The sequence below is a fragment of the Periplaneta americana genome, chromosome 5 (genome assembly GCF_040183065.1).
Source record: "Periplaneta americana isolate PAMFEO1 chromosome 5, P.americana_PAMFEO1_priV1, whole genome shotgun sequence".
NCBI lineage: Eukaryota > Metazoa > Arthropoda > Insecta > Blattodea > Blattidae > Periplaneta > Periplaneta americana.
The window spans coordinates 102866547-102886148 of NC_091121.1; the positions used below are offsets into that span (position 1 = coordinate 102866547).

Below are 19602 nucleotides of genomic sequence, written 5' to 3' on the forward strand. Positions count from 1 at the left end.
ACATTGCAATAGCGTGAAACCGTGTCTGCTGGTGGGTATGCTGTCTCCCTATCCCTTTTGCACGACGGATCATATTTCGTTGCACTTCTTGCACTTTACCCATTTCAGCGAGTGCTGATGACCACTGCCCTAATGTAATAAATAATCATTATAAGAAGGTCATCACTGAAGATTACAATGACAAAGGTAGACATATATTTGTAATACTATGTTGTCAAGCTGCGTGTCGGAAAATGTTGGCTACCTTACTTAGTTTAATATTACCTTAATCTCTTCTTTACTTTGTTTTAGTAATAAAAGGAAATTTGAGCAAACCCTCTTGAAATATAACGTAATTATTTTGAAATGTATCAACACTTTCTATAACATTTCTACGGCATTATAAAATTAATAATAACAAAATATTCTTGAGCAAAATACAGTAGCATTTGTATACACCGTGTCCCGCTTAAAGGGATCGAGAAATAAGTGATAATTTCAAGTGTAAATAATGGTTTATTAACATAACTTGATGTAAAAACTCTCCGACTTTCGTAGAATGCTGAATGCAACTCGATGTGTGCATCTTGAGTTGCCCTGCAAACATCTAAACGACGGTATTCAACCTCCCGCCAATTGTTCTGTGGCTTTTGTGGAGTCACTAGCGCAGCTGTATTTGTGATGCGTTGTCTCAGTTCCTCCAAAGTGTTAGCTCTGCCTCTTTGGTACACAGCATCCTTCACAAAGTGTAAGAAAAAAAGATCAAGGGGGTCAGACCGGGTGAGCTGAATGGCCAAGCAATGAGTCCTCGTCTTCCAATCCACCTATCCATGTACGACGAACACAGATCTTTCTTCTGCTAGACATATCACACACCGAACTATCTGTTGTGGTGCCCACATGTTGACCATGACGTGTTCTCCAACAAAATGGCGCCAGGCTTGTTTTAGCAACAAACAAACGAAAGTTACACATGCAGCTGTTTTCAGACTTTGTTGCGTAAACTTGGACAGTTTCTCTATCTTTTCAGATGTAAATCACAACGATATCTCTATCTGATGTTAAGTGGCGAACGTTTATTTCTCGATCCCTCTAAGCGGGACACGGTGTATTTATTTTCCTTTTTTAACGACAACAATGATTCGGAGACTATGACAATGCTAATAAAGCAACAAAGAAAATTACACCATAGACCTACACTATTTTTAATTTGTTTATTCTACGACGTTTTCTCAACTGCGATGGTTATCTAGCGTCTGACATGAAGATGATAATGCGAGCGAAATGGGTCCAAGGTCCAGTGACGAAAGTTACCCAGCATTTGTTCTTAGTCAGTTGAGGGAAAACCCCGGAAAAATCTCAACCAGGTAACTTGTTCCAACCGAAATTTGAACCCGAATCCACTCGTTTTACGATCTAGAGCGATGAATTACACTAATTTTTGTCCATTATAAATCAAATACCGACCCCCGTTCATAAAAACGAATGTCATATTATGGAGCGTCTTTTCGGATAAAGCGATCAGAATGTATTCTCTTACTAAAAATCTGTCCACCGATAAAACTGATAATACAGGATTTTCTCTTTCGTTATTTACTGTTCTCAATATTGCGAAGTGAACTCAATAAGAAAATTCTTACTAGTATGTTAGTGTAAAATTTCCTGAATGCGTACGAATTACATGTCCAACTTTTTTCAAGTATGGCTGAGAACCAGGTTTAAAGGTTCAATTACATTAGCCCATGCTTAAAATTTGATGTACTCCAACTTCTTGAAGTTAAAATTAGATTATTTCGTCGGAGAAGCACGATAATACACAAATGAAATTAAAGTATGGCTCTCCGAGCGAACAATTTTCGCCGCAAATAACTGAGGGCCATTAACTACAAAACTCCAACTTTCATAGCATATAAAGTTTTAGACTACGAAAGAGATCCCTGAAAACTACGGTTAGGCCTAATATAATTTTATCCATTCAATATTTATTTGTCCTTAACTTTAAAGAAGCATTATTTAATTATATAGTAATGTAATGCATACGATATCACAAAATAATTACAATTTTTATTATCAAAGCTTTTAAGAGGATAGTTGTAATATTATATATAGCCTAACTAGGATAGAATCCCATACACATTATCAACCAACGTACCCACGCACGTACTATACAATTGTTCCTTAAAAGAGTCATACCAATAAACTTCGGATGTAATCAACGATGTCGAAGCGCTGTGTTTGTACAGTCTCGTACTGATGAAAAATGTGACATAACTTACAAGATGCCATTCTCCTCATTGCTTTTGATGCGGAAACTACAGTGAACAACCTTGTAGACACATTCGTAAATTTTCGAATGTGAATCTTCTGCGATTGTCTCTTAAACAGTTTTTAAACTAGGAGAAAGTTCTTTCGACTTCACAGGACATTATGGTGCATATGAGTAATATGATTAATTTTCTGTTATTTGATCTTGTTTAATAAGTTTATTTCTTACGTCACATATCATTGAAAACTCGCTATTTTATTGGATAATACTGTAAAGTTTCTTCGTCGCTCGTACAGCAGCTGGTCCAACTTTTGTAAAACTCCAGTCACATTATCTAAAAACTAGTCAAAAAAAATATTGCACAGTGTTGGGAATCTCTCCACAGAATTTTACGGACCATATGTTAATCTTTAAAATTTAACTTTAACCGGAGTATAATTACGTGGTGCCTCTATACTCAGTCACTTCATTGCTCTCTAAAAGTGTATGGGATCCAATATCTATTTATAATAATGGAATGTAGGCTACTAACAGAAAAGAAGACAGTGAAGTATATAACTTCTCCACTCCACGAACAGGAGTGGGAAACTAGACTTTTTATTTAGTAGACTACGTAGATAAAAGATTTGAACTCAGTATAAATTTGTACTTTCATTTAGATCACAAATATTTCGGGATAGCAAATCTGAACAGAACTTCAAACGCATTTTTATTTTGTCAAAATATCCTGCACAAATCAAGTTAACGGTCTTAGACATTGATTTAAATGAAATTCAACATTTGGACGTATTTTGAAGTTACGTAAGTCCAAAGTTCGGGGCTTGGGGACTTGTGTGTCGTGTGCATCAAATACAGGTACAGTGTACACAAAGCTCACACTGTAAGTTCTCAGGGACAGTCCTATGTACTAAGAAAGTGGTCACGTCGAATAACAGGAAGACGGACGAAGAAACTGTGTCATGTCGAAGCCAGTGACATTCAGAGAATTACAGGTAAACGGTGTGTTTGAGAAATTAGGAAATTCGTGTTATTCGAATGAGCATTATAGAAGTTTGAAAGTACATTTTTTAAATTTTAGGTATAGAATTTCGTGAAGGAATTTGGAGAAGATACATTATTTTCTTCGAATGGAGAGTTTATGTTTTGTAAGTTGTGCCACACACAAACTAGAGGCTGGAAACGGGCATTCACTGAAAGATATTGCAGTCTCTTAAATTGGTGGAAGATTTGTCCACATCCATGGATTAAGTCATAGAGGGACCTGCCTTAGTAGTGACACAAATTGAAAACTATTTTCGAGAAAAAATTTAGGATATACCATTCTCAGATACAAGATCAGCTTGTAACTTCTGAAAATCGAACGGAAAACAGTGACAGTGAAAACATTCAGTATTTTAGTTTTCTCCCGTCAATTTACGTGACGTGGAAATAAGTTTTGCTCGCTTCATATCATGTTTAATTAACAGGTGAAGAAGTTATGGGTTCGAAAATTTTCGAATGTATGTAGTCATACACTGTAATAAAATGTATAGAGCAGAACAGTAAATTTGATATATTGCTCTTGTTTATTCTTATTATATATGTGCAATAAAATTACGTGTTTCAACCTACCATAACACTATCAATATGTTGTTCCAGCCAGATACCACTTCTCTATCAGACCTGGCAGTACCTTCGTGCTGGAAGCGGGAGTTTGTTGACATTGAAGTCCGGTCCCTTAGCCACGTACAAAGACACAAGTCTCCAAGTTCCGATCTTTATACATAACTATTAAAAGCGAAGTCATTTCATATGCATGACACGTGTTGGATAAAAATTTTATTTGAAATGTAGGACACTAGAAAGTAATGCTTTTGGAAATGTCTTGCTAACATTTGTATATTTCTTTATAAAAATATCATTAATAAAATTATTATATACTCTTTCAAGAGATCAGTTCATATTTCGAGAAATATAATATGCGATTCCAATGGGAAAAATATTTCACACTCAGAAAATAAGGTTGGAGGCCGCGGGTGTTAAGCATGGAGCTTAATGATGCATTATATACGACAGAAGGTGGAATTTTATTTTATACTTTCCCCTCAGACGCAATATTTAGGAGGAAAATAAACCAAGATTCCAGCAACTGAGGCTTCAGGGAATTGCACGTTACACCCAATGTGATTTATAAGGTAATAATTTGAGAGGGCTTCCTCTTACCTGCTGCCCGTTGACGAACCAGGTGAGGTTAGCCGCAGGATAGGATGCCCTGGAAGTACAGTTGGCTTGAATCTGCTCTCCAGCTGAATAGCGGTATTTATCCACCGTAAGTGTGGGCTCTTCTGGAGGAACATCTGTAACGAAAAACAAAAATCTCATAAATATAAATGGCGTAGGTACATACAGGTTTTCAGTACAATCTTAAGATAAATCAACAAAGACCAGAATACATTTAATTTCATTAGAGCTAGGACATTGCCTTTTATTGCCTATTTTATTCCTGTGTACCTAATAGAGTCCTGTAAAACCGGTTGAAAGCCGAACAATCTTGCATAGTGCTACTGAACGCCTGGCTTTATAGGCAGTATGCGAAGTACATCTGCTAGCGTACTGCCTTGAGTATTCGGTTTAACGTGTATTCGAGTTGATTTGATCTCTCTGTGGGTGGACGGCTCTGGCGTATAAAATGAAGATCACAGTGAACCATCCAGATATTATAGCTGCGGATCATCAAGAGGAACAAACAGCATGCAGCGTGAAACTACAGATGTTGTAAAGCGTAAATTGCAGAAAAAAATTTTCAGTATCCACAAATTACCAAGGTTGTAATTTTTGCTTACACTAGAAAACTGAATTATAATATTACAATAATGACACACTTAAAAACAGTAAACTCGATCAATAGTAAAACTAAAACAAAAATAACTTTATATCTTCTGAAACCTACTACAACCAATGCTTTTAGTATGTTTACTATGACTAAAGTTATAAACGTAATATAGGTTTTCCATTCATTTAAGTGAACCTTATCGCCCCGTACAATCTGCAGGGTTATTTCACTTCTACCCTGTATATGAATAGCTACTGTTTTGGAGGAATGCATTTAGAGTTAATAATTATTTAATTTTATGTTTTGTGATTAATTGTAATTCTATTTTGGATTTTTTTACTTATTATATCTCACATTATACATTATACTCATTTCTTTTTCTACATACTAAATTGATGGAAAGATCACCAAACAACTCTAGCCTCTCTAGCAACACTTGTGAAACGAATATTGGCCATTCCATGAATAAGTGTTTCCACCGAGCGTAACTTTAGACTAGTAAAAGAGATTTATTAATACATAAACACAAGAAGTCAACTCTGATCATATAGTCTATGATAATAGGCCCTAATAATAATTGTGAACATCAAATAGTTGATATTAATACGTGTGTAATAAAATAGTTCTTTGAATGACACTTGTTTTCTCTGAAGTAGATCTTTTCTATACAGAATGATTTGTTTCTAAAACTTGCTATTCTTTTGTTATTCGCAGTTTAGAAATGTGCAAATTCTACTTATTTTGTACAGAACAACAACCATTGGGAGCTACAGTAATCGTATTGTTGAAAATAATATTACTGTTTATCTTTTTAAATTGATTTCTTAATAAATAATATTGAAACTGATTAGAATAATTAAAAACATGCAACTATTGTTTCAGAGGTAGGCCTATACATTTTCTTTTTAGTTTAAAGTACAAACGTCATAATGGACTGTAATGTACTTCTTTCTTATTTTGTTTTATAATGAATTGTAATTATATTTTTGAATATGTTTAGATTATGATATTTCACATTATACATTACGTCTATTTCCTTCGATGTCACTGTGTCCATTGTTCATTTATTTGTTACTAGTCAAATTACTGCAAGTTCGAAATATAAAAATAAATGTATTAAAGTGTCCAATTATTTGTATTCCTATTTGAAGCAAACATATTTTTGTAATTAAACAAAATAAATATCCTTCAATATTATTGCTCTGTTTGTATAGCCTACTGAGAAAATGTTAAAGAGTTATTGTATGATGAAATGTACCTGGTGTTATTTGGAGATCGTATTTTCTTCCTCCTTACCATTTCTTTCTGTGTGGGATTTCTGTTCTAAATTATTCGCGACCTTACATAAACTTATGTAATATCGATCATTGGGTTATACAAATCGAACAAGATTCAGTCAATATGTGACGAGAAAGAGTTACGACATAATCAAATGATGAAGTTATGACGTATACTGTTTAACACTGGCATAGAAAAACGCCAGCTATATAGCGTTTTTGGTAAGAAAAATATACATGGCTTGTGCACATCTTGTTCTGTGAAAAACTGTAACATTGTTTAACATATCTATAAGCAACTTTCATTAATAAAACTCTAAAAGTTTAAAATATAAACGATACTTATAAAGTTACTGCAAGTTCAGAATAATGAAGAAAATATATGTGTTATAGTGTCGAATGAACTGTAAGAATACTTGCAAACACTTTTTTTTTCAATAAGACAACGTAAATTTCCTTGTTACTCCGGTTGTGTACTCGAAAAACGTTATTTTCATGTAAATGCGCCTGACATTCTGTCTACTCTGCAATACATCAGACGTAATCGCTCGACAACCGAGTTATTCGGCCCGATGGTCATCGTAGCCGGTTGAGCTCCCGACCGGACGAATCTAAACCGGTTGTGTGTGCAGTTTTGCAGGTCTCTAGTACCTAAGTTAGGGAACTTAATCCAAATTTCATGTTCGATCATTTAGAAGTGCCCGCCGAAGTTTTACAGTGCCTATAAATAGCTGTTTCAGGGATAATAGCCTATTTTACGAAGAGAAGCCTGTTATCACCTATATTAAAAATTGTGTTACGTATTCCGACCATTATAATTTTCTCTTCATTATAGTGTTCGAAGTTCAAAGTGTTTTATTACCAACTATCTACTCGTATTAGTCCCCCTTGAGAGAAGGTACACTGGCAGGCGACTGCATTCGCACGTACACCCATGATACAATGCGCTTACGTCAGATTTGTTATTTGTTTGTAATTCAGTAATAGGGTTATACAGGGTAAGTCAGGAGGAAAGGTACATAGTGTAAGGGATGATAATATTGGTGATATTGAACAAAAAAGTTTATCTGAACATATGCCCTGTTTGTAACAATATCTGATATACAGCTATTTAAAAATCACAGGCGTCAGTCTATGTCCTTCATCAGCACTCACATGCGGACGCAACCAAAACGATATTAGACTGTAGTAGGATCAATGAAACGTATCTGGGTGTTGGATCGGTCGCGGTGGAGTCATTCCTTGGTCACCAAGGTCACCCGACAATACTACATTGGATTACTATGTGTGGATATGGCTTAAGAGCGAAGGCTACAAACGCAAAGTGGAAACTTCTCGCTCGCATTTTCATGCTTTTGCTCAAGTAAAGGAATGTCTGAATCAGCAACACAGCAGCTGCCTACAGGAACAACAAAGTGTACTGAAGTTGACGGTGGACGTTTTGAACATGTTCTAAAAAAAAGTACATAATTAAACAGAACATAAGGTAACAAAGTTTTAACTTTCTATCACCTGCACTTTTCCTGTTCCTCATTGTTTCCATTAGTTTTCTCCGAAACAGTTGAGAACAGAATAGGACATTTATATTAATATAAACTTTTTTATTCAGAATCATCAATATTATCACCCCTCAAACATGTGCCTTTCCTCCTGATTCACCCTGTATATAGAGTCCTGCGTTTGGTTATTTTGAATACAAGTTAAATGTACACCTATCATAATAGCTTCGCTTGGTACGGAGAGCAAGTTGCGAGCCAACATTTCACGCTCTTCCAGAGCGTTCCAGTTCTGTGTGTTTACGTATGTTTATTCCGTGCCTGTGTGTATAAGTCGAAGAACAACAGGAATAGTACTCATGTACGAAATATCACTGGAATTTAAGGAATGATCCACCAAAAGTAATGGCATCACTAACGGCTCACTCTGTATGTAAAGATATAACACAGACACAAATTATACTATAATATTTAGCACTACCATTAATTTTCACAGTCCTCAGAAGAATGTCACTGCTGGACATACTTGTACACATAAGGCTCTCTCTTGCCACATATGAGGGTCGCTCCGAAAGTAATACCCCCTATTTATTTTCACGGAAACTGCAACATATACACAGAGCATAACAACACTGTTAAATAGAGCGAGATTTCAACTACATGCAGATATTTTTTCACATAGTCACCACCATTCGTTATGCATTTTTGCCAGCAATGATCAAGAGCCTGCATGCAGTGCTCGTAAAAATCTGAACCAACAGAGCCAAGCCACTTTGTTACAGCTGCGATGACAGCATCTTTGTCTGGTAAATGTTGCTGCCCACGTAGTCCATCTTTCTTAGGCTCAAAGATATGGAAGTCTGAGGGCGCTAATTCCGGACAATTCGATGGATGTGGTAGGACAATCTAGCCACATTTTGCAGCGCACTCAGTGGTCGCGAAACTGGAGTGGGCCTGGCCTTACAGCGTTGGAAGCGAAAGGTATTCTTCTCTGGCCTGAATCTGGAAATTCAGGCTTTCAGTTTAGCCAGGATAGGCAGTTTCTCTATATTCCAGGGCATCCACAGGAATTACACCCTTCCTATCCCAGAAGAGTGTCATTTTCGCCACTGTTGAAACGCACTACCCGCGGGCTTACTGTACTCGCATAGTCTCCGTACGCCTTCAGCAATGTCAATGGGTGCAATTTTTTCGACAGTGAGGAATTCAGTAACACATCTCTGTTTGTTACGTATTTCTGTCAGATGCCATTTTGGTAGATTGCCTTGCTGCCACTATATGTCGCATGACAACCAAACTAAGAGGACATTAGCGTGAAGGTTCAACCTTTAGTACAACACCACTAATATCCGGCTAAGACGTTACAGGTCAACACAAAAAAATAGGAGACTTTACTTTCGGAACGATCCTCGTAGTTACAATGGCGTAAGAGGATTACTGAAAGTGAAGAAAATAAATATAAGAAAAAGGGTCATACACTGAGTTCTTTCAAAAGAGAGATAAATATGTACTCCCCTGATGGGAACAGAAATGGTCTCCCTTGAAATTGAAAACGGAAATTACACCATAACTACACAAAGACACATGCACATACACATACACACGTGTCTATATTGCGCTCACAAGAGTTAAGTATCATAACTACTCATACTTCCTAGATTATACCCCATAATCCCTGTTTAGTGGACATGAAAACAATAAAATTAAATTCATGTCTAGAACGAGCCACTCATTGAGACTTCACTATTAACACTGCAAAGAGAGATTTTAGTTGTTAAAATTGTAGTGTCGATTCAAGAGTTCTCTTCTATAACAATGTCGTTCAGTTTTTAAAGTCACTTCAAAGGAATAATCCGATTTAATTCTACTGAGGCTTCATAACGACAACATGATGATCATTTGAAATAACACTGTACTCAAAATATTCCATTAGGCCTACAGACCTACGTCGAAAATGATGCGTTCAGCGAATGTAATCAAAATCATCTACGCATTTTTCACTTAGAGTGAATTATTTAATCAAAATCCAGACTGCTGTCATATTTCAAACAGGGAACAGTGGGAAACGATATGGGAAATTAAAACACAGCTAGAAACATAGAAATATGTTCATCACACGATCTGATTTATATACTATTCGTAATTATGTTCAATAGAATTTAGAACACTCATATTTGAAGAATACATGGGGGTAAATAGGCTAAACAAAGTTGCAATTCTCATAAGAGTTATATATCATCTAATTCAGTATATTACTGCAAACGTTAGTATTTTTCTTATCAAAAACTGGTAAAGGAAAGTTATCACCAATGATATAGCAATCTTTTTCTACTTCTTCATTAGGAACAGCAATTAATTTTGCAGTAGCATACTGAATAAGAAGATGACATCACCCTTAAAAGAATTGTGACTTAGATTGTTTTTCCCTGTACTCTTCATAGTCGCTACTCATATTGATGAATTAATACTTAAATATTCAAGGATATCAAGGAGAGGTATTCACATTTGGAACCAAATTAAAATTAAATAAATCTGTTTGAACTAGTTGGTGCCATCATCATCATTACTTTTTCTGCCACATAGGCACTAGGTTTCCCTACAGTAATACGAATGTAAGGTAATCTACTCAGAATGCTCGGCCTATTTTTTCCAAAGTACCACCTCGCTATCACCAATTTTAGCGACGTGTGAAAATCTCGCAGTCGGTACAGTCAGTGTCGTTAAATAAAATACTGAGGATGATAATACTGTATGTTCACACATGCACCTAAGTTTACTATGATTTAGAAGTTCTTAACCTAATAAAAATGAAGCAGTCCAAATAAGACAACTTACTTGGTCTACTTTGTTATGTTAAAAATAATTTTACACATAGCTCTTAGTTATCCTGTTATGTTTTATTTTTGTTATGATGCTGGAAATCTTACACTTATACAGACTATATTTTATCCATTGTATTCATCATTCAAGAAATGGGCTCTTTGATCTATTCCATCTTACATAATGTAATGTTCAAGCAAAAATTAGAATTAAAACGCTGACTTACTAAATTTATAGAAATATTTTGCCTAATCGTCCAGAACAGGGACCATTTAAATATTTTAGTTAATTAATTAACTAATTAATTAATGTTATTTATATGCCATTGATGTGTATAGTACTTAATTAATGAGTACGCTAATTAAAACACAAACGTAACTGAAATCTTTAATTTAACTAAATGGAACACACATTTATTTTATATTCTAAATTGAAACTTTGAGATACATATTTGGTGAACAGAGATTAAATTCCGAATGCCAAATAAATATATGTGACAATGAAACTGTACTGGCAAAATAGAATTCTCCAAATATGATTAGGAATATCGCATTACGTCGGACACATTGAGTAGAATAGCCAATTCGTACGGAAGGCACCTGATACACAACCAGGGATTTCGACGGAAATTCCACCCACATGCAGGTGGGAGGACGGTATTAAGATGGATTTGAGAGACGCGGGCTGACAACTTGCCAACTAAATTGATTTTGCTGGGCGCGGGAACCAGCGAACGAATCATGTGAGGCAGAGTTAACTGGCCAGCAACTTTCAAGCTGAAATAGCTATCACTGTTTTCAGAAAGTAACATTCTTTTATAAATCTGATGTCACTAATTTCTTCCTTTATTTTCATCGAGATAGTTGTAAATTACACACATGCTAGCTGAAGGCTAGAGTGTTCGCTTTTCACAATGAAGGTAAATACTCAAATCCCGGAGAGTTCAAGTATAATAATTTTTCGTGGAAAATATATTTTACGCAGATTTCTTCAGGATACATTCATTTTGCCTGTCATAATTTCCTTCATAATTTCACCGCATTGTTTAAGGCACAAATGGGACACAAAGCATGGACCGATATCAATGCTAGATTAGCAACACCATCCTACTTAGGAAGGGCTGATCATATTAGGAAGTTTAAATGTAGAAAACAAAGAACGGACGTGGCAAAAAACAAAGAACGGACGTGGCAAAATTTTCTTTTGTTAACCGCACAATAGTAGACTGGAACAGTTTACCTGCGGCAATCTTTCAGGGTGGTCCTCTTAAAATCAATACATTTAAGGAAAGGTTGAGAAGATTAGACTGAAAATATAATTGGAGGTGCAGTGTAATTATTTAAGTTGTGTCATGTACTTAATTGAATTGATATATCATTAATTATGTTTATATGTAATTATTAAGTTGATATGTAAAATAATTAAGTTGATATGTAATTAATTAAGATGATATGTAATTTAGTTGATATGTAAATAAATTAAGGTGATAAGTAATTAATTAAGATGATATGTAATTAAGTTGGTATGTAATTAATTAAGGTAATATGTAATTATTTAAATTGGTAATAGTTGGGTGAAATAGAAGTTCTTATAAGTTAGATTTACTTTTGCTTATCGTAGGCGTTATTATAGAATAGTTTTTAATTATAGTCCTAGGTTTATAGCATCTACTATTTATAGATTTACGTTTATTTTATTTTATTTCATGTAATTGTAATTATTGTATATTATATATCACTGCCACCGGGTGTATACCCAATTGTAGTGTTAATAAATACATACATACATACATACATACATACATAATCAACATTATATTTTCACTATTGTTATTATTATTATTATTATTATTATTATTAGTAGTAGTAGTAGTAGTAGTAGTAGTAGTAGTAGTAGTAGTAGTAGTAGTAGTAGTAGTATTATTATTATTATTATTATTATTATTATTATTATTATTATTATTATTATTATTATTGATTAAATGACACACTTACTAGTGTTAAATTATATAACCTCGTGTGGCTTACAGCTGTTTCGGTGCATCCTTCACACCATCATCAGAGCCTAAGATCCCGCCGTCATCTCGACATAGCTGCTTATTGTAGGGGTGCGTTTGATTAGAGTGTGTTTTAGTAATCAAATCCTCAACACACAGATAAATTTCAGAACACACACACTATTAGACCTCACTTTTCAACACTTTTCAACACGCAAACGCACCCCTGCAACAGGCAGCGATGTCGAGATGACGCCGGGATCTAGTAGGCTCTGATAATGGTGTGAAGGATGCACTGAAACAGCTGTAAGCCACACGTGGTTATACAATTTAACACTAGTAAGTTCGCCTTTTAATCAGTCATTATATTTAAGTGTTAAAAGTAGTGTACGCAAGATTCAAGCTGTATTATTATTACTTACTTGTGGCTTTTAAGGAGCCCGCAGGTTCTTTGCTGCCCTCACATAAGCCTGCCATCGGTTCCTTTCCTGTGCAAGATTAATCCAGTCTCTATCATCATATCCCACCTCACTCAAATCCATTTTAATATTATCCTCCCATTTACGTCTCGGCCTCCCCAAAGGTCTTTATCCCTCCAGTCTCCCAACTAACACTCTATATGGATTTCTGGATTCGCCCATACGTGCTACATGCCCAGCCCATCTCAAAAGTCTGGATTTAATGTTCCTAATTATGTCAGGTAAAGTATACAATGCCTGCAGTTCTGCGTTGGTAACTTTCTCCATTCTCCTGTAACTTCATCCCCTTTAGCCACAAATATCTTCCTAAGAATCTTATTCTCAAACACCCTTAATCTCTGTTCCTCTCTCAAAGTGAGAGTCCAAGTTTCACAACCATACAGAAAAACCGGTAATATAACTGTTTTATAAATTCTAAGTTTAAGATTTTTTGACAGCAGAGTAGATGACAAAAGCTTCTCAACGGAATAATAACACTCATTTCCCATATTTATTCTGCGTTTACAATAAGTAATTGGACATATTAATTGAAGAATTATATATCTCATCTAAAAATTCTTTAAATAAACACTTTTAGCCTTCAAAACATCTATCCAAATTTTATTGAAAAATGAACGTAATCCTATTCGTTGTAGAAATAAAATAATAGATAAATTTCCTGTCAAAATATTATTAATATCTACAGAATTCGCCTCCAATTAAGAACGCCTGTAGTAAAACCTATTAAGGCATAGAGATATGTACACAATTCAATTTACAAATTAATGTAACTCCAGCTGTTGCGAAAAAGAAATTGACTGGCATAAAATATGTTTTACATTTTTCGCAATCTCCCACTTCCTAGGTCTCAAAATATAGGCCTACCTACAAACAGCATTCATTCTTCGCCTCAAGCAACTTCAACTATTCCATGGAAGGGTCTGTAAATCTAGGGTCTTAGCCGTAATTGGACAATAACTTCATTTAGATCAAAGTTACATAAATGCTTACTTAAGAGACTAATTACTGATTAATATTTGTTACTTATAATGAAACTAACATCTGTCCATTCTTAAAATTATCATTAATTTCTCTAAATATAATACAAAACCTCTAATGGCAAAATGTCATTACAATAATATTCTCATATAAATATATTTCAGACTTATATTTTTCTCCCTATAACATAGTTCTAGTAAACCTATTCTCAGCATTTTACTAGCTGTCTCAAATTAATTATAATTGATTAAATTAAATTAGCTCTAAATTAAGTTACTACTTTATCTTATAGTTTTATCTAAATTTAAATGAACATGTACTAGTAGCTAAAACTTAACTGAAGATTTTTGCTGAAGAACCTTTTAAATGTATTGTAAATATTCATAATTTGTATATGTATGTAGCTATTGTATTGATTAAGGCTGGTTGAGTCGAAGAGAAGGCCTTGTAGCCTTAACTCTGCCAGCGAAAATAAAACATTTTATTCTATTCTATTCTATTCTAATTGAGATTTGCATTGGAGGGGATTTGTAGTATATAATTTATTTGGACCTTAACGATTGCCTATGTTTGCAGTATTCTTGAAAACTAACAAGGAATTTTAGTATATCTGCGATTTTACAATACTGTATACGAATGCAAATTTGGAAATATGCTGAATGTCTTTCTTGTGGAATACTGGAAATGTAGTTCATTTTATAGTTTCTGTGCTTAGTAAATGAGTTCATTTAAGGCAGATACAGACTTAAGATAATTTAATATTGTGTGTGCATTCACCTCATGCATGCTCAGATCTTTCGTGCTGACTCTAGTTACCATGAAAGCGTTCCTTCTCTCCACGCTCGGATTGTTCGTTGTGAAGATGTCTGAGGAACAACTAGTCAAAGCGAGTCCTACATTTATAGTTTTATGTTATTTATTAAAGAAGAAAGAAAGTCATATTTGACAGTAAAACTTATGCGATTTATCCTACAAAACTCAGTGTTTTCGTCGTGTTTTGAAAACCACTCCTAGTAAGTAATAATAATATTAATAATAATAATAATAATAATAATAATAATAATAATAATAATAATAATAATTCTTTATTTATACTGGCAGAGTTAAGGCCGTAGGGCCTTCTCTTACACTCTACCAGATCACAAAGTATACAAGCAGTTATAATTTAACAAAACGTTAAAGAACAGAATACTAACATATTACAAAAAAATTATAATAATAGCATAATAAAACTGACATTAAAGAACATGAAAATTATACAATACTAGAAAAAACAAAGTAAAATACATTGGAATATATTAAAAGCAACTCATTTAGTACAAATGGTTAATATGGAAAACGTAAAGTAGTATATAACAAAATTGAATGTAATAAAATAATAATAAAAAAGAAAAGAAATACGAATATTAAATAAAATTCACAATAAAAAGGCTATGATAATAAATTCATCGGCTGATAAAGATAACAAAAAGGGGAAAGGAAGGAAAGAAATATATAGCCTATATTTTTACAAAACTATCGCAGAAAAAAGGGCTTATAACTGAAAAGAATCTGAATTGAAAAAGTGCAATTTTAATTTATTTTTGAAACTAGAGAATGTCCGACAGTCTCTGACATGTTGTGGTAGAGAGTTCCAGAGATGAGCTGCAGACACGGTTAAAGATGAAGAGTAGAAGGATGTTCTGTGTTTGGGAATGGAGAGTGTGATATGATGTTGTGAGCGAGTATCTATTTCGTGATATAAGGACAAATGTTGAAAACGAGAAACTAAGTATCTAGCTTGTCATTAAAATGATGCTCGCGTCGGTTTTTAGACTATACTCGTACAATAAGAACGCGTTCAGGAACAACATATCCGTTCAGGTGCAGAAGTTGAAACTGACTTGAAATTCAAACAAGTGATCATGGTGTTGCGGTGCAGTTTTTTGGTTTCTCACCTTCACGGACACAAGTGAATGTCAGTAAATGAGATGTCTACTCTTCTGATTCACACACTTCCTGGAGCACTTTTTATGTATAAAGTTGGTTTCCAAGGGTAGAATGCAACTTAGGTACCAGGGTTTAAGCCACAGTCGCATTTGTCGCATTTTGCTACTCGACTTCTAAAAATGCAACAAGCTTTGAAAGTAAATGTGGAAAAATGCGACAACCACATTGGACTTCAGAAACGAAGATGGTAATACAGAAAATAACATCAGATATGTGTTTGAACTAATCTGAATTTAAATGAAATGCTAATGGCATAGGCAATGTTCAAAAAGGTATTGAGCAATAGGGGTGCTATTCATAGACATTTCGCTAGCCCCGCTACGAGAGTGCTAAACCAGCCCCGACTTTGCCAGAGGAGGGACAAATTATTCATATTCTAATATTGGGTTTATGAATAGGCCATGAAAAACGTTAGTTTCGCTGATCATCCATCTGAAGCCCGCGCTAAAAATGTCTATGAATACGGCCCTAGATGTTCAGGAATTGATTTAAAAGAGTTGGTCCAATTCATGTAAGTTAAGTGAACAGTTCCTTCTAAATTATTTATATAATTTCATCGCATACTGTGGATTGTGAGCGAGAATTTAATTGCACGAATTTGTAAAAACTGGAATTAGAAACCACCTTTCAGTAAAAAGAGTTAGGACTCTGCTAACAATAAATCTTTAAGAGCTTACAGTTAAGAATGTAAACGTCTAGATTGTCTATAAAATAATGTATTTTAATGTGATGTAAATTCAGCAGTAATTGATTCTAAACATACCTACGTTTAATGATTTACTTACGTACTGTAAGTATATCTAGAGTGTGATAAGATGGATTGAAAGGAATGAAACTACAAGAAACAAATTATATAACTTTTTGTTTGTGCAATTATTTATAATACTGCACAATCATTTCGCAATTTGCACAAATAAGTTATAATATTACATTTGTTGCATTATCTATTATCTAGCTTAAACCCTGTTAGGTACAATCACAGGTATACCTATGTTGTAGCCTACTTGCAAATAAATATATATGTGTCTGAAACGGAAACAGTGTATTATAATGAAAAGCAACCTAGGAAAAATGAAACATCAGAACAAAGAAAATGTTTCGTTAATATTATTATTTAGCTCTGATTGAAATTCTGGTTGATATATAGGCTTACATGTATTATTAGACAGTATATCTCACTTGACGATGTGTGTCGGAGGAAAACAATTGTATGTATACACAGCTGACTACGGGCTGGAAGGTCCAAGGTTCGATCCCGAGTGGTGACGGGATTTTTCTCGTTGCCAAACTTTCAGAACGGCCTCGAGGTTCACTCAGCCTCCTATAAAATTGAGTACCGTGTCTTTCACGGGAGTAAAAGGCGGTCAAAGCGTGGTACCGACCACACTACCTCATTCTAGTCCCGAGGTAATGGAAAGCATGGGGCTCTACCTCCATGCCCCCCAAGTGCCTTCATGGCATGTGACGGGGACACCGTTTACCTTTACATCTGAAGTCAGATTAGTGGAATATGTAGCTATTCGGTGATGTATACCGTAGGGTTGTTGGACAATAACTTCATTTAGGTCAAAATTACATAAATTCTTGCTTAACAGATTAATTAGTGATTAATATTTGCTACAATGAAACTAACATCTGTCCATTCTTATTATTAGGTGTACTACTAATTTCTCTAAATAGAATGCAAAACCTCTAATGGCAAAAGTTCATTACTTTAATATTATTCTCATTATATAAAAATATACTTTAGATTTATATTTTGCTGCCTATAACATAGTTCTAGCAAACTTCTATTAAACTAATTTCCATAATTTAACCAACTAGCTATCTCAACTTAATTATAATTCTCTACATATTGCATATAGACTGAAATGAATTACTTTAGCTCATAAATTAAGTTATTGTTTCGTATAGGTTTTATCTCAAATTAAATTTTAAAAAAGTACTAATCGTTAAAACGTAACTGAAGAATATTGCTGGAGAAACTTTAGTGTATTGTAAATATGCATAATTTAAATATGTAGGTATATCGCTATTGCATTAAGGCTGGTTGAGTGGAAGAGAAGGACTCATGGCCTTTACTCTGCCAGCAAAAATAAAACATTCTATTCTATTCTATTCTATTCTATTCTATTCTATTCTATTCTATTCTATTCTATCCAATGGAGGGGGAAAGGAGCTGGCCACCCTACCCATTATCTTCTGGCCTAGTTGCCTTATAAGTAGTGTCATGTTGGTATCACTTGTGGGGTTCAGACCTGTCTTCGGATAGTTGACTAAACAACAACAATATTATTATAATGTAAAATTAGCCTTCCCGCTTGTCACATTAAATATGATATTCACTTACTTTAAATAAGTCCAGAAAACCGGACATGTCTACCCGGACATGATAATTTTGAGTTCAAATCCGGACTATCCGGTCGAAAACCGGAGAGTTGGCAAACCTAGCCGCAAAAGGATCTGTATGAAATGGAGTTAATAGGTAGTCAGAACACAAGCACCTCATTATTAAAAATAATTTTTGAAGTTAGAAATAAACAACAGTGAGTCTCGGCTGAAGCCCTCTCAATAAGGGATGTGGTTCCTTTCCATGACGATTATTCATTCCGAAGGAAGCAGTGCCAAGGCATTTCATTGACTTTTAAAATGGAAAACACGAATCTAATGGAAAATGTTATAAACGGTCGACCCCCAGAGGACTACTATTGCAAACTTGCATTCATCAGAGAATAAAGTGTAGTGTGATAATGAAATGAGTGATAGCTGCGACACTTGTCGAGAACCTGAGACCAGCTGTGATCTATCATCATCACCGACTAGTAAGTTAGAATATGTCGTCCTTTCTCACACTACTGAACGGCTACAAGTACGTGTCGAAATACTTCATCAGCAGGGGTCAAGCGAACTCACAACAGTCATGTTTTCGCGACGAACGCTCGATCAGATATTTAAAGTTGAACGGAAAGAAAAAGAATACTAAAAAGGAAAGAGCCAAGAAAATGAATAAGTTTGGCTTTACGTTTGGCCTACACGACAAGAATCGACTCCCTTGCCTATCGATCTCCCCTTACTTGTATTTTATCTCTCAGCTTTCAGACTGCCTCTTCGTCTTGCAGGGTTGTGGAACGGAGGAAAGGGGGTTCTAGTCAGACGGACGTAGCGACATAGGGCCGATCTAGGAGGTAGGAGGAGGTTGGCACTATATACACATGTCCATTCCTCCCCTCTCCTCCGCAAACCTCGATCCCGACCCAGGGAAGGAGCATTCAGAGGGTCCGGCTACCCAGGTCTACCTCTAAACATCTGTCAAACTCACATGCGTCCATTTCCTTCCCAAAACTTCTGCGAGAACTAACTGGACTTATATAGGTAGAGAAAAGAGGCGATGGGGAAGTCAAGTCTCAGTGAGAAATGGAGCATTTGCAATGCGTCGGAAATTTCTCGTACACTATTTCTATAACGGAAATATATTTTTTTCTGCTGTCTGAAAAAGAAATAAGTTATGCC

At 34.9% G+C, this 19602-nt stretch overlaps 1 protein-coding gene across 2 annotated transcripts in view; it reads right to left on the reverse strand.

Moving 5' to 3' along the window:
• LOC138700051 (CD166 antigen-like) overlaps positions 1-19602 on the reverse strand; it is a 1161032-nt gene that overhangs the window by 304668 nt on the left and 836762 nt on the right. For both annotated transcript variants that reach the window (XM_069826355.1, XM_069826354.1), the window contains exon 4: positions 4448-4581. In XM_069826355.1, the coding sequence (XP_069682456.1) occupies positions 4448-4581 (134 nt within the window). The remainder of the gene's footprint in view (positions 1-4447; positions 4582-19602) is intronic.